Source organism: Passer montanus, unplaced genomic scaffold (genome assembly GCF_014805655.1).
Source record: "Passer montanus isolate IOZ18808 unplaced genomic scaffold, ASM1480565v1 scaffold40, whole genome shotgun sequence".
Taxonomy (NCBI): Eukaryota; Metazoa; Chordata; class Aves; order Passeriformes; family Passeridae; genus Passer; species Passer montanus.
The window spans coordinates 6,643,823-6,658,080 of NW_024368819.1; the positions used below are offsets into that span (position 1 = coordinate 6,643,823).

The following is a 14,258-nucleotide window of genomic DNA, read 5'->3' on the forward strand; positions in this document are numbered from 1 at the left end:
CTCCAGATCTGAAGCACCCATTCACACATAGGTTTCTTTTTCAGTCATATCTCAGAGGCAGCTATGAAAAAAATTTATATAATCTACCAATGAAAATAATACATCAACAAGCAGGAGGAACAGAAGAAAATGCTATTTTGCATTCAGAACTTTCTGACATTAAAGTACCTCTTAGTCTACTCCAATGTCTCAAACAAGCAAACAAGAAAAAATACACTGCTCATGCTCATTTGCAACATCATCCAAGCATTTCCAAAGTATGTATGCTCCAAAACTTTCACTTAAAATTTTCATTTATGTCTTTGCACTACAAGCTCCTTTCTACATGGAATAATGTTGAACACATCAGTGAATAGAGTTATTCTACTTTCAGTGTATCTTTCTAATGCTGTCAGACCGCAGGCATTGTCCCACTTGTGGCAGTAAACCCAGAGGAGCAAACACCTCTAAGTGATTTGTGAAAAAGCCTAAGAAAATAGCACTCAAGGAAAAAAAAACCAAACAGCACAACCCTCCATCTTCAGCCACCTAGCTAAGCAGGAAATGTTACCCATTTAAAGCAAAAGTTTAAAGGACAACTATTATTCAAGACAAGGAAAATTATGCAAAGCTAATTTCATATACTAAGCTATTCAAACATACAATAAGATAGAGGATTTAAGAAGTTCTATTACTAGTTGAGGTTCTTGATTTGCTTTTTCTTCTAGTGCAACTGAATTTTATACCTTTTATGCCTTATTTATAACCTTTCAGTTCAGTCATTATTTTACAAGTGATGCAATTTGGCATAAATATTTTGACTCTGAGGCTTCAGACACACCTAGCATCAGATCCTGAAATTCAGACCTCTTAAGGACATTGACCCTTAAGTATTTATGACGGCTTTGGACTTAATTTCTCGAAAGTGAGAAAAATGTAACAATGACTGATATGCTCAAAAAGGAACAGAAATTGAAAGCCTCTAAAGACATTTAAGCAATGAAAATAATGAACTCCAAAGCCCATGGCTGAGCAGAAAATAGAAGTTCCATACAGAGGTATAGTGGATGTAAATGAACGATAAGAATAACCAGTGGATTTATTTTTTTTTAAAGTAAACAAAGTACTATATTCAAAAGAGGACCCTTGCAGGCTGACTTGACACCTATAGAATATTGGGCTACAGAAGAAAAAATACCCCAAAATTTCAGTTATCTTAAGGGCAGCATGAACAAAAGAAATTTGAAAAAGCTATTGATAAATGAATAGATGGGTATTATAATACTGAGAGAGATTTACTGCAAAAGCAGAATGATGTGCTTGTCCATTACAAGGAAGATGGAAGTATTCTCCAGTCAGTAACAGAGATGGTAATTATCTAGGCAGAGACAAAATACTACTACACACACAGAATAAATGCTTCGAGCTCAAGAGACGTGTACATCTTAAGCTCCACACCCCAAAGAGGTTTAGGTAATACCAAAAGCTACTAGAATATGATTATCATACACACTAGCATTGGATGGAAACGTACCATGCACAATAAGCTCTTTAACTTTTATCATTAATCTTAAAACAAAAGAAAGGCAAAACATTTGATGAAAGAAATTGATAGTAATAAAATTCTAGGAAAAAAAATTCTGTTTGGAGGTCTTTTCAATGAGATTGCAGTTTCAGTTTGATACGGTCAAAATATTATGACAAAAAATATTGTCCTGGAGTGACCTTATGATGCTTGTATCCCCATTTGTCTGTTTAACCCAGAAATAAGTTCTGCACCTTTAAGGTTGGTTCTGAGAGCGGAGTGGGGGAGAGAAGAAGCGCAGAGTTTGTTATCAGGACCTGCACTCACTCCTCCACATTCCTGCTCCTGCAGCACAGACAGCAAGGGAGAGCTCTCCTTTGCTTTTAGTTAGCTTTTAGCTAGCTGAGGCAGAGAAGTTCCCTGGACTGTGGTTTTTATTTTTCTTAGAACTGTTTAAACCTGCTCTGGACTGAAAACCCAGAAGAGCACCTGGAACTCACACCTGCAGCCCACCGGGCCTGGCCTGGGCCGCGCCAGAGGGACTGACAACAAACTGAGTGAGCTACAGACTGCCAAGGGGACTTCTGAATTTGTCATCTCTTCAGACTGGCAGGAAGTTTTGTTGTTCAATATTGTCCATTTTTTGTGCTGGTGAATGCCTTGCCTGTTAAATAAACAGGTTTTTTCAACTTTTCTCCAAGGAAGTCTTTTCCCGAACCAGTTGGGGGAGGGCCCACTTGAATTTGCTTTCTAGAAGAACCCCTTTGAAGGTTTTCTCCCAAATTTGCCCTAAACCAGGACACATGGACATGATATGATAGAACAGTGTTCAAAGGCATTAACCTTTCAGTTAGAGTTCCATTTGAACTAGGAAAAAGCACTCATTATTAAATACAGCTGAAACAGTTTAATAGATATTTCTTCAAAAGCAGTCACTGAAAGAGAACAATTTAGTAAATATGAATGTTACCCTTGGGAATATGCAAACATAAATACTAGTTACTAACTTGCAATGTTTTCATTAGTATTTAAAAAGCAAATCTGAAATGCCCACTTCTAGAAATCTTTGTAGGCGACTGAGAAACTTGGAGCCTTTAAGGAAACTGAGATGTTTACAATAGACTTGGCTTTATCTGCTGGAAATAACAAGTAAATCTGATTTAACAACTGCTCACAGGAGGACTTTATAATTAGTGTGACACTGTCATGAAAGAAAAAAGGTATGAATTTCAATTCTTCTAGTAAAGAAGAAGCTCAACATAATATTGGTGGGAATTTATTTGAAATGCATAAACCACACCATCAGCTTAGCCCCTCTGAGAGCCTAAGCATTTCCTCCACAGCTGCAATCAACTGCAGATGAACTAAACAGAACACTGGGACATGGAGGAACTCAGCTGGATGATACCCAGAGCTGGTTCCAGTGCTCCAATGTGACACAAGGAAGCAGGGAGCTGTGTGCTGCTTTAGGGACTTTTACAAAGTAGTTGTTACCTGGACTTGAGTTACACTCCTCTCCTACCTGCCCCCCCCCACCCCCCAAAATGCCTTGTGTTCATTTGGAAAAAAAAGAATACTGCATCAATAGTCTGGCTCTAACACTCAACAAAGTACAATCCCAATTGCAAAAAGCTGAAGCAGAACCAGAAGCATGCTACCTGAATGAAAATACACTGGGATAAGGTATGAAAGCATTATCTTCTCTGCTCTCTTGAATATCATCAATTACACGCAGAAGACATTTTTCTGAAATGGGATTTCTCTATCACAGAAATAATTACATACAAGAATCACTTTAATTTGTTTTGGACTTAAGAAAACCTGTGCCTCTTCAAGAATTAAGACACTTGCAAGAATTACTGCCATTCTAAAGATTAAAATTGACATTTAAGGTGAGGAATTAACTAGAGTTCATGCTTCCTAGACCATTAAACTGTATGTAAGTTCAGACAAGAATCACTTTAATTTGTTTTGGACTTAAGAAAACCTGTGCCTCTTCAAGAATTAAGACACTTGCAAGAATTACTGCCATTCTAAAGATTAAAATTGACATTTAAGGCGAGGAATTAACTAGAGTCATGCTTCCTAGACCATTAAACTGTATGCAAGTTCAGTAGAATTTGAAATTTAGATTCTAAATTCTCTAACATAATCCAAATACAGTAAAATCAATAATTTAAAAAAATTTGAACAAAAATCTTACCTTTGGTGCATGCACATAATCTGTCTGTGCCCGAACAGTATATCACAGAGACAAACATATCTGGTTCCTCAGTGCCCTCTTTTTTAGGTGGCTCCACTTTGGCCAGAATTTCAAAGTTTGAAAGATCTAGTATTTTTACATATCCTCCCTGAGTAGTTATTACCAGGTGCCCAAGAGTAGAGATCTCAGATCTTCTCTCTCTCCCACTGCCATTTTTAGAAGTTAATTGTATTTCCTCTACAGGCTCCTCACAGTCGTCCTCTCGATTATCCAATATATCTGGTGGGAGCAAAATCATTGAGGTAATTGTGTCTTGGGGGTCTTTGATATGCTGGATTTTTACTGGTTCCTCCTCTAGAGTAACAATTCTAGTGGCATAATTCATCTTATAAAGCACTAGGTATCCACCACTAACACTTCTCTGCTCAGGCTGAATTATTAAAGGAGTTGGTACATCTGCTGGTGACTCATGCTGGATTACATCAATACTCGTGCCATTCACTACAGCAAGACTTGATTCTAGTTCTCCCTTCCTTCTATTACATAGTGCCGAGTTTAATTTATTTAAATTATTCAAGGCCTCTACTTGATTTATTGCACTCAGAGATTCAACAGGACAAGTCCGCAGTCCTACTAACAGATGAACTCCATCTGCACAAGGTGTGATTGAATCTACACACAGGTTCTCCTCCTCTGCAAACTTGGGCAGACGCAGGCACTGAACCAAAGTCCCAGGCTTGGGAACCATAGAGCTCCACTTGTCCGAGTCCGGAGAGGTCAGGTTGGCTGCAGCATCTGCAAACTGCTGAATGTAAGTCACAGGGGGGTCCTGTAACAGCAACTGTTCCTGACTGTCCAGCTCCATTTCAATGATCTGTGGAACTGTGAAACCATCATCATGTATACTTTTACTCATAATATTGTTCATCTGTGAAAAGAGTTTTCCTGCTTTTTCATCAGACTCCTTAATGCTGTACAGCAGCAATACAGGCAAAGTCCTCCTTACCAGAGGGGAATTCAGTTCTGAGTTAGTGCAGGATTCATTGTCAGTTGATCCCTGTTCGGAGACACTCTCATCTCGAGTCCTGCTTAAGCCATCCAGTGATCTCTGAGAGTTACTGCTAATGGGAGAGGTAGCAGGTGATTTGTATGTTAACAGACCTCCGGCTAATAAACAAGGAAAGGGAATGTTGTGTTGTTCTAGATGTTTTTCCTTCATCTTTTCACTCTTACAGTTGGCCAAACAGGGATTTGCCCCAAGTTCTTCTAGATCTTTAACTGTGTCCTCCAAAACATTTGCAACAATTTCCCACTGAAGTTTTTCAGGTTGCTGAAGAACGCTGAGAGCCGTTATATCAAGGCTGACTTCCATAGTTTCTTTTTGTGATGTATGCCCTTTAAAACAAAAACATTTAACATAATACAAATGCTCAAAAGACAAAACAGGAATCATACTGCATATATTACAGTTTGTTGGAAAAAAAGGATCTTTTTCTACATCTCATACTCTTTTTTCCCCATTTGGTGATCCTTACTCAAAGATGTAAACCAGATTATATGAAACATATATTTTATATGTAGTCCTCCCTCCCTCAAAATTTCTGACTCAACCTCTAAGAAAATAACACAAGAACACCATGCACAGCACTGTTCTGCTTCCATATAAAATCTTTATTCAGGAAGAAATACTTTATCAAAGTCCATACCCTTAGGGAAACAATCAAGACACAGGAACTCTTTTGGCAATCCCCAGAATTTAAAGGGTTTCATACAGCTGTAATTTGTTCCTGTTCTAAGAAAGTTCTTTTCTCTTAGTTTGTGTGCTTTATTGACAGCAAGATAAGCAATGCTTGTTGTCAAGTAAGACATTTTTAAACTAACAATGTGCAGTTTTTCTTTTCTCCTGCATGCCATCTCTCCATCACACACATTCAAATACCTTTCAATAGTACTCCTTTCAATAGTAAATCCATCCATGGAAAAGTCCTTTTCCAAGGAAAACTATTTTTCCTTTTTTCTAATACGAATATAATATCATCAGTTTTGACAGGGTTGTTTTAGAAGTCTGGAAGAAGAATTTCCCCATTCACCTCTAAACTATTACATATATATAACAGGTCACAATAACCTACCTGTAACAGATTCCGATCTGGAATGCTCTTCACTGTCTGAATCCTCCAGCAGGTCATCACTGGGAAAAAAAAAAAAGCATGAATGACATCATGTACATGCTAACTGCATGCTTATTTTAAATTAAATTAGTAAAAATTCAAAAAAACACAATGTGTACTATAGCTGGCCATTCCTTTTAGCCAGCATTATTCATCCACTGATGAGCTCCTCACATACACCACCAACAAAGACTTTTTCCTCCATTATTGAACCAGTAGACCAGATTTCTTTTTGCATCATTCTACTATTGTATTTCCTACAATTCAGGGCTAAATGGAATTAAAATTAAAACCCGTTCTCAGGAATCTCTCCAAGAAAAATAAAACCATGTAATCAGGACACCTAAAAATTAATGTCAATATCTTCAAATTCCTCAAAATCATCTCTGGAAAGTGGAGCTGACAGACTGGTCTTCAATTCTACACCGCAATTTTGTAGCTAGTACTGAAACAAGGGATGAACAGTGTTGTTGGTTTTAAAAATACTGCCACATAAATCTTTTTGTCATAAAACCAGATTCTGTTCAAGACACCTTTTCAAGAGAAATAGGTCCCTGAGTAGTTCTAAGAATATTTAAATAATTAATGCACCTGACTTTTCCAATAAAATAAATTATTCCTATTACAGGCTCATTACACACAGGAAGGACAGTAATCCCTTCGCAGCTTCAGGTAAAACTACTCACAGTACCAAGTCAGATCCTCAAACTTCAACAAACTGGATGCTTACATGCTCGTATCCAAGAAACAGATCTTTGTGGGGTAAAACCTGATCAACACTCACTTCACAACATGGCAGATACAATTCAATATTTTGATTCTGATCCAGCTTCCCCTTAAGCAGAGAAGTGATAGTAAATTCCATCTAGGATATGTGAAATGGAAGATGCTTACTTCTAGGCAGTATGATTGCACTGTCCTTTATCCAGCTCTTAAAACTGGTTTAATTCTTTAACTATTAAGGAGTTCCCAGCCCTAAAGCTACACCAAGAGTCCAGACAGCTGCTGATGCTGCCCATGTCAGCAGAAGGGCAAACTTCATACTTGCTCTGCACTACTGTAGATATCACACTAAGCTTAAAACCAAAGATTTTCCTCCCTGTGCATATAGCAGTATTGTTACCTTCTTCTTAATGCTGAAGAAAAAAACATTCAGAAAACTAGCAAGTCTCCCCAGTCAACTTTTGTTCTAAATTTTCCAACAGTTATTCACTCTATTGATCTTTGGCAAGACCAGACAAGAGTACCCAGTAACAGGCTGCATGAAGCATGAGTGAAATACTACTTTTTCTCACATCACACTTTCTAAGCACTGACACACCCTCTAGCTTATCTAAACCCTTGCAACAGGACTATCTAATTGTTTAGAGTCTGTATATGTGTACTAAAAGTATGCAAGGAAGCACAAATTCCTAGCACATCCACACAGTTTATTTTCAGAATGACATAACCAGAAATTACAGAGAAGCAATGAGAAAAAAAAGCATGTTCCAGAAGTCCATGAGGAGCCTTTACTTTCAAACCCTGAAATGTATAATCCATAACTAAAATGAAAAGCTGATCCAAAATTATATTCCTTTCTCTTTTTCTCTGCCTCTGAAACATGAGCATAGAACATGAGCATAGATTGCAATGAGATCTGCAATCTCTCTGATAGTGAAGTAAAAAACTGGAACATCAGGAAACTGGCTTAAAAACCAGAAATTTAGATTAGTCTTTTTCAAGCATTGAATTGTGACTAAAAGCGTTGAAGAGTGACTAAAAATATTATTTCCATGAAAAGAATTACCAATCTTATGTTTCACAAAGCATGACTTTGTTAAATGGCATTCACCACTTACACAGAAGCATTTCGTACTTCTCATTTGGTAGAATGGCATACCTGTCTCCTTCTAATTTTGGTATGTCTGAGCAGCTAGAAGAATCTTCTAACCATGCTAGTGTTGGTCTCCTTGAGTCAACCCCTGAGCTCTGTTCTCCTGATAACATAAGTTGCTGCACAATAGCGGGATCATATGCATTGATTTCAAATTTTAAGTGGACCTGAGAAATAACAAAAAAAACAGAATAGGTATTTGATTTTGAATCAAGGTATGCCTGATCAGTAAATAGTAAGCGATGAAAAATAATTGTTCATACTGCCTACCTTCATAAGTTTGGAAACATCCCATATGCAGATCTTTCCTCGTTTTGTTGCAGCAGCTAGAAAATGAGGGCAACTTCCAGATCCAAAGCAGGTTATTCTGTCAGTGCCATCTGTGCAGGGAAATTGTGCTGGACTTGTTGCCAGTGTGACTGAAAGAGGTACATTCTGAGTGTGCTCACCCTTGACAAATGGGCAGTTTGGGGAATGTCTCTCATGTTCAGACCTTTCCAGATTAAAAACAAACAGAGAAAACAGCCATTTTTAACGGTGAAAACTACACACAGCATATACAAGCTAAGCCCTAAGAGTGAAGCTGAAACAGAACTGCTAGAACTCTATTACAGACAACCATACAAGAGAGTTCTGAAGTTACTAACACAGATTTCCCTGCTGATTCTCAATAGCAGACTGTATTAAAGACTTTGATCACTCAATGTACATTCATATTCTAAAGGATCAATCTACACAATGCTCTTAATATAATTAGTCCATTACAAAAATTATCTTTCTATAGGCAGTAGCCAATCATGTCCCCATGAAAAAAGCCCAGATTAAATTACTGTACATTAAAACTCTAATGTTACGAGTAACTTTAGAAGCAATGTCCTGTTTTTAGTTCTACATCCACAATTAAAAAAATCAAAACTCGAAACAGTCCTGAATGTCACATTAACCAAGAAGCATAGAAAAAAATTAATCTTGATATACGACTAAGGCTAAGACATGACAAGAGCAATTACACAGCTACAAAATGTCTTGAAAATCGTAAGTGAAAGGAGTAGACAAAACCTATGAAGATAGTATTACAAGGAAAAGTTTCCAGCCAGTCAGGAATCTGATGTGTTCAAGAAAAGATTACAAATTACCAACTAATCAAGAACAAAATTACATAAATAACTCTTTAATTAGTGTAAGGTCCCCCATTTCTGTCACCATCCACAATTTTAGATTATTCAGGAAACTAGTAATGGATACTGCAATTTCATATAAAAGCCAAATATGCACTACACAGCCATGGCAGTTTTTGAACCTGAAAGGAGATGTAGTCACAATCAAATAGAAGTTTAGATCCCTGCAAAGAAGTATTGGCTGACAACTCTCAAGGAGCAAGTTGAAACGAAACAGCAAATCAGAACTAAGAAACAAAACCAACAACATTTTTTTTTCTTTTAATATTATACAGAAATTTGATACAGTACATCAAATATTTTTGTGACTTGTTCCATGGAATCATTTTGCAAACCCATTCTTGTCAATAACTTACCCTAACCTCACCAAAAATACCATTGAGAAATGTTGATTTTTGTCCTTTGAAGATTTCTAACCTCTTCAGCACAAAATTAGGTGTACTTCACACATCGTTAAACTTACCAAGGTTCATCTGTAGGCTCCCAGCACACCAAGCACACACTACAGGTAAAGCACATGGCTCTGTCATCTCCTGAAGAGGCAGGCTATGAAAATAGGAAGAAACACTTGAAATTTATATAGCTATAGTACAAAACACTTATAACTAGGTAATCAACTTCTTTCCCTCTAGTGACACACTAAAGCATCACACCAAACATATAAAAGGCCACAAATTATATACTACAAAGTGGCAGCATTTCACATTAAAAAAGAATACACATTACTGTAGAAGAGATCCAGAACTAACATTCATGCAAGTCATTGGATGCAAAGTACAGAACAAGAACAGAAATTACTTTTTTTTTCTTTGGCAAAAGTTCACAAGGTTCAAAAAATTTAGAACTGCAGCAGAATACATGCTTGGATAAACATGAGTTAAAAATATTCCTACCAATCTCTTAGGATATAAAGTATTCTCTACCACTCCTTTGCAAAGAACAGTTGTTACTAGCTGAAGTAACTGAGGAAAAACAATCAAAATTTCCATTCTCTTAAAACTTAGCATTTTCATGACCTCATTTCAAGACATGCTTGGGAATATGCAGATGCAATTCCAACATATGAATTCCCTGCATTTCTCCTTCTGTGCAAGTTTAAGAAATCATCCAAAAACTTCATCCATCTATCACGCTTTACAGCTGACAGAATGAAACAGACAATATTGCTGTCAAATGATAGGCACTGCCCAGCCATCGCTGTCTAAATCCATACTATAAATATTTTTTTAAAGCATGAAAATTTCCAGGAATGAAAAATGGAATTAAGCAAAAGTAGTGGAATAAAACATTGAGGTTGTATTTATTCACTAAGCCTAACAATTTAATGTGATCTAGGACCTCTGATATAATAAAATTCTACTAGGAAAGTATATTTAGAGAACTCCAGTGCCAAGCTTACTGCTTTTTTGCTTTATTTGTAATATAAAGGGGATTATTTACATAACAATCTAACAAGGAGAAAGACAGATTCTATGTAACAACCAACTTCATCTCTATTACTGTTAACTCGGATCAATCTGATATTTCAAAAAGTTTTATATGCTGAAGTTCAGAACAGTATTTTCTATGATCTGTACAAAAAAAAAGAAGCCAAGTATAGGCATCAAAACCCCTTGAAACTTAAAAAAAGAAAGAGCTGAATGACAAAGTTTTTATGGTTTATGCATAATTGAAGGAGTCCACTAAAAAAAGATAAAAAAACCCTACTAGGAAATTTCACCACCTTTTTTCCCCTTCCCTCCCACCTGGGGAACAAATGCTAAGAACAACTAAATCTCTTACCTGGTGATAGAATCCAGCTTGAGCCATAGGATCTGGCTGTGCCCACCGATAACCCACGTGAGGCCATGAAGTGAATGTCTCCCGTCTGTTTGCTTCACTGTACATCAAAGACCTAGAAAGGCGAAAACCTCTACATGACCCAAAATTGCCACTAAAAATTAGAAACCCAAACTATTTATAAGACTTTCAGTGCTTTAGTAACCATTAAAAATAGCACAAATAGTTACCTATAACTTACACATAAAATTATAATTAACTATTACAGGAAAATGACAAACTTCCCTCACTTGGGTGCTTAAAGTACCTCCCCAGTAAGGTCCACAACCTATGGACCTTAAAAGCAGGATTAAGAAAATCAGCTTCCAGGTAGCCTATTTGATCTACCTGCAGAAAAACATCAGATACTCAGAGCTATTCTGCCTTGAAGGCAGGTGGAGAAGCTAGCCCAACAGAACTGCAAGAGTTGGATTTTTTTAAACATGACAACTACTGTAAAAATTTGGTGTTCTCAGTTAAACAGATATGAATATGCATATTTAAAAATACTCTAAAGTGATATTTTAGGCTTAACTAAATAGACGGTACAGCCCTCCCCCCGTCATCACTCACTACATACAGTAATACTTCTAAATTTTAAACTACTACATCCCAAAATATGAACCCCTCTGCAACTCAACAGTTAAGAGAGCAAAGAAGTTCCTCTCTTTTCCACCTTCACTCAATGCACGTCTCTCATCTGCAATAGCACATGAGAAATGAGTAACAGTTTTTCTTTTCCCTTGACAGACTTTTGTTCTCCCAAGAACTAGGGCTGTTAAATGGAAAGGTGCCTTATTTCCTGTTTCTGCTTCTCAGTTTCAAGAGATTTTTGCTGTCTTATAAGGGAAGGAAAATATTAAACACTTCCTGACAAGGAAGTAATCTATTCTCACCTAAGAGCTATCTTAACTTGACATTATACCCGCTCAAGAAACAGATCTTGGGAGAGCTCTAATCAAAATAAAATGTGGTGAGGTACAGGTAGACCTGAAGGCTTGAGGAAGTAAAGCTAAGAGATGAAATCAAATTAATAAAATTATTTGAGGTGTAAGAAACAATAATACACATGCAAGGTAATATTTGTACATTTGTACACTTTCAAGAAAGAAAAATTTTAAACTTAGGAGATTTACCAGTGCTCTAACTAGTCTCAGCTTATGAAGTCTCAGCTTAATGAACCCATTAAAATAATGGGCTACTTGCTTGTGTATACATTAATACTTGGATCAGAAAGAGATGCAGCAGCAATCTGAGGTAAAATGTTCTCTTACCCCAAACATGTAGCAGTTGACTAGAGAGTTCAGAAGTAGCATATATATGGTCTGAAAAGGTAACTCGCTAAACTTCTAAACCATAAAACATAAGCATGACTCTTTCTTATATGAAGGAAAAGCAATTGACTTCAGGATACAATGTAGTATGTATTTAAGGCTTCAATTCTTATCTTTCTTAAAGTGTATGTTGGAATTAAGAGCAAAATAAATTCGATTTGCATTAAAGTTGAAACCCAGATAGTCTTGTGATGTCCACATAGGCTTTGCTAAATTCACCAGTATGTATGGCATAGCATGCATTAAACAGTTCATTAGCTGTGTGTGTAAGAGTAACAAAGTACAGAACAGGACTAACTCTTTGGCAAGTAAGTTAAAGTCATCTAAGAACTTATCCTGATACAACTAAGGGGTCAAATTCATCACCTATTTTGTGTTAACATACCTGTCCACAGATCGCCCAGGTCCCACACCAAGCTCTGGCCGTGCGCTGGGTAAGAGGTAAGATAACCTATCCATCACAGAGGATGCTACAGGTAAGGCAGCAATATTTTGATTTATCTTCTTGAGTTCATTTACAATGGCACTGGCGACAGACTTCAAAACATGATGAGGAAGGTGGAACGTAACCGTTGCCCACTAATAAGAAAAAAAGTGTCCAAGTTTTAGTATTTTAACATCTTAACAACAAACAGATCAGAAGAGTGTCAAAACCAAAACCAAACACATGTGATACCAAGAAATACAACAGACACACAAAAGCAACACAAATGTAACACAAGGAAAGTAACCTCAAATTTAAAGGTCAGTTGGGTTTATTAGTTGACTTTATCAACAAGAAACTAATCTTGTTTGTTCTCTTACCAAGTGAAGCTTCATACACAAAACTAAGGAACAGATAACACATTCCACTGTCTTCAAACAAAATCCACCACACTGAGTCACAGATTTTAGACTTGGGAATCCATGTTAGACAGTACAAAGACAAATTCTTACCTTTGCAACTTTATGATTTGCTGCTGTTTCATGTGAGGTATTTTTTAAGCCATCCTTCAGTTGTGTGATGAACAAATCATATCCCTCTGTGCTAGAAACATCTACTTTTTCTATGCAAGCAGATAATAGCTGCTGAGCCTAAAACAGATGTGCAAGGGAAGTTAGTGTCCACACTCAGTAACTACAACAGGGATTATGCCTGTTTCATTACTCTCAGAAACGTCCATTGTCAGATCCTATTTTATCATATATTATATTAGCATAATTCCCATTCCAGACCTGAGTATGATGTTCCAAATTTTACTTCATAGGCCAACCCACAGATGAACTTCAGCAATAGTAACAGCAATTGCTACAAATTCTCTCAAGGGCAATACTACCAAATGTTAAAAAAAGTCAGTCATAAAAGTTAAAACAAGATCTACTAAAGAAGGAATGAGGAGACATCTATTGCCCAATCCTTTCTCTTCAAAAGGATTCATTCAGCTTTAACAACAAAAAGTGACAGCAAAAACAAAAGTCTTGTCATTTTCTGAGTAGCTTTGTATTTTCAGAAAGGTAGGTAATAATGAGAACAACAACATTGCAATAAAATTAGAGATAAGTTACTTACAATGCTAATACAGCAAAGCTGAAAAATGAAGCAAAGAAAAACCCAGGCCAGTTTAGAAGTTAGTTCTTAAAATAATGTTAGAAATTAGATCTTCAGAAATAGTGCAGCTAGAAAAGAATGCGATAATCATCCATTTATAGACATTTTCTTCCAGGTCTCATCTGTTTTCAGCTTATCCCTCTGTCTGCTAACTTCATGTTAACAGGTAAGATTTAAAGGAATGCTTATTGTGCAAGACACAGAGTACTCTAAATCTGCTGTTAGGTGGGTTAACATCTAAAAAATATTACAGGAATTCGTTCAAGTTACAAATACAGGGAAATATTTCCCAAGGACAATGGTCAGCCAATCCTTTAAATAGCCACAAACTGCTCAACACAGAACGGACCAAAAGGCTTGTTAGTTATGTCCTTGGGAAGTTCAGGGGAAGAAAGACTGAAATAAGGCAAACCAGCCCCCTAGCTAAGGTTGTATCAGAAAAATAACAGATAGACTGTGGAAGTACCTAAATTTTAGTGCTCTCTGGCAAATTCAAAACAGCATAGAGAATGCTTCGTAGCTTGTTAACGCTGACAACTAGAAATGCATAAAGGTGCACTGCGCTAACAGCAGATCAAGCTGCTTA

General features: G+C 36.8%; 1 protein-coding gene across 6 annotated transcripts in view; it reads right to left on the bottom strand.

Moving 5' to 3' along the window:
- Nucleotides 1-14,258, bottom strand: part of BIRC6 (baculoviral IAP repeat containing 6) — a 174,457-nt gene that overhangs the window by 142,797 nt on the left and 17,402 nt on the right. For all 6 annotated transcript variants that reach the window (XM_039718798.1, XM_039718795.1, XM_039718797.1 and 3 more), the window contains exons 3-10: nt 13,021-13,158; nt 12,470-12,663; nt 10,715-10,826; nt 9,396-9,478; nt 8,025-8,247; nt 7,761-7,921; nt 5,840-5,898; nt 3,708-5,102 (exon numbers count right to left, since the gene is read on the bottom strand). In XM_039718798.1, the coding sequence (XP_039574732.1) occupies nt 3,708-5,102; nt 5,840-5,898; nt 7,761-7,921; nt 8,025-8,247; nt 9,396-9,478; nt 10,715-10,826; nt 12,470-12,663; nt 13,021-13,158 (2,365 nt within the window). The remainder of the gene's footprint in view (nt 1-3,707; nt 5,103-5,839; nt 5,899-7,760; nt 7,922-8,024; nt 8,248-9,395; nt 9,479-10,714; nt 10,827-12,469; nt 12,664-13,020; nt 13,159-14,258) is intronic.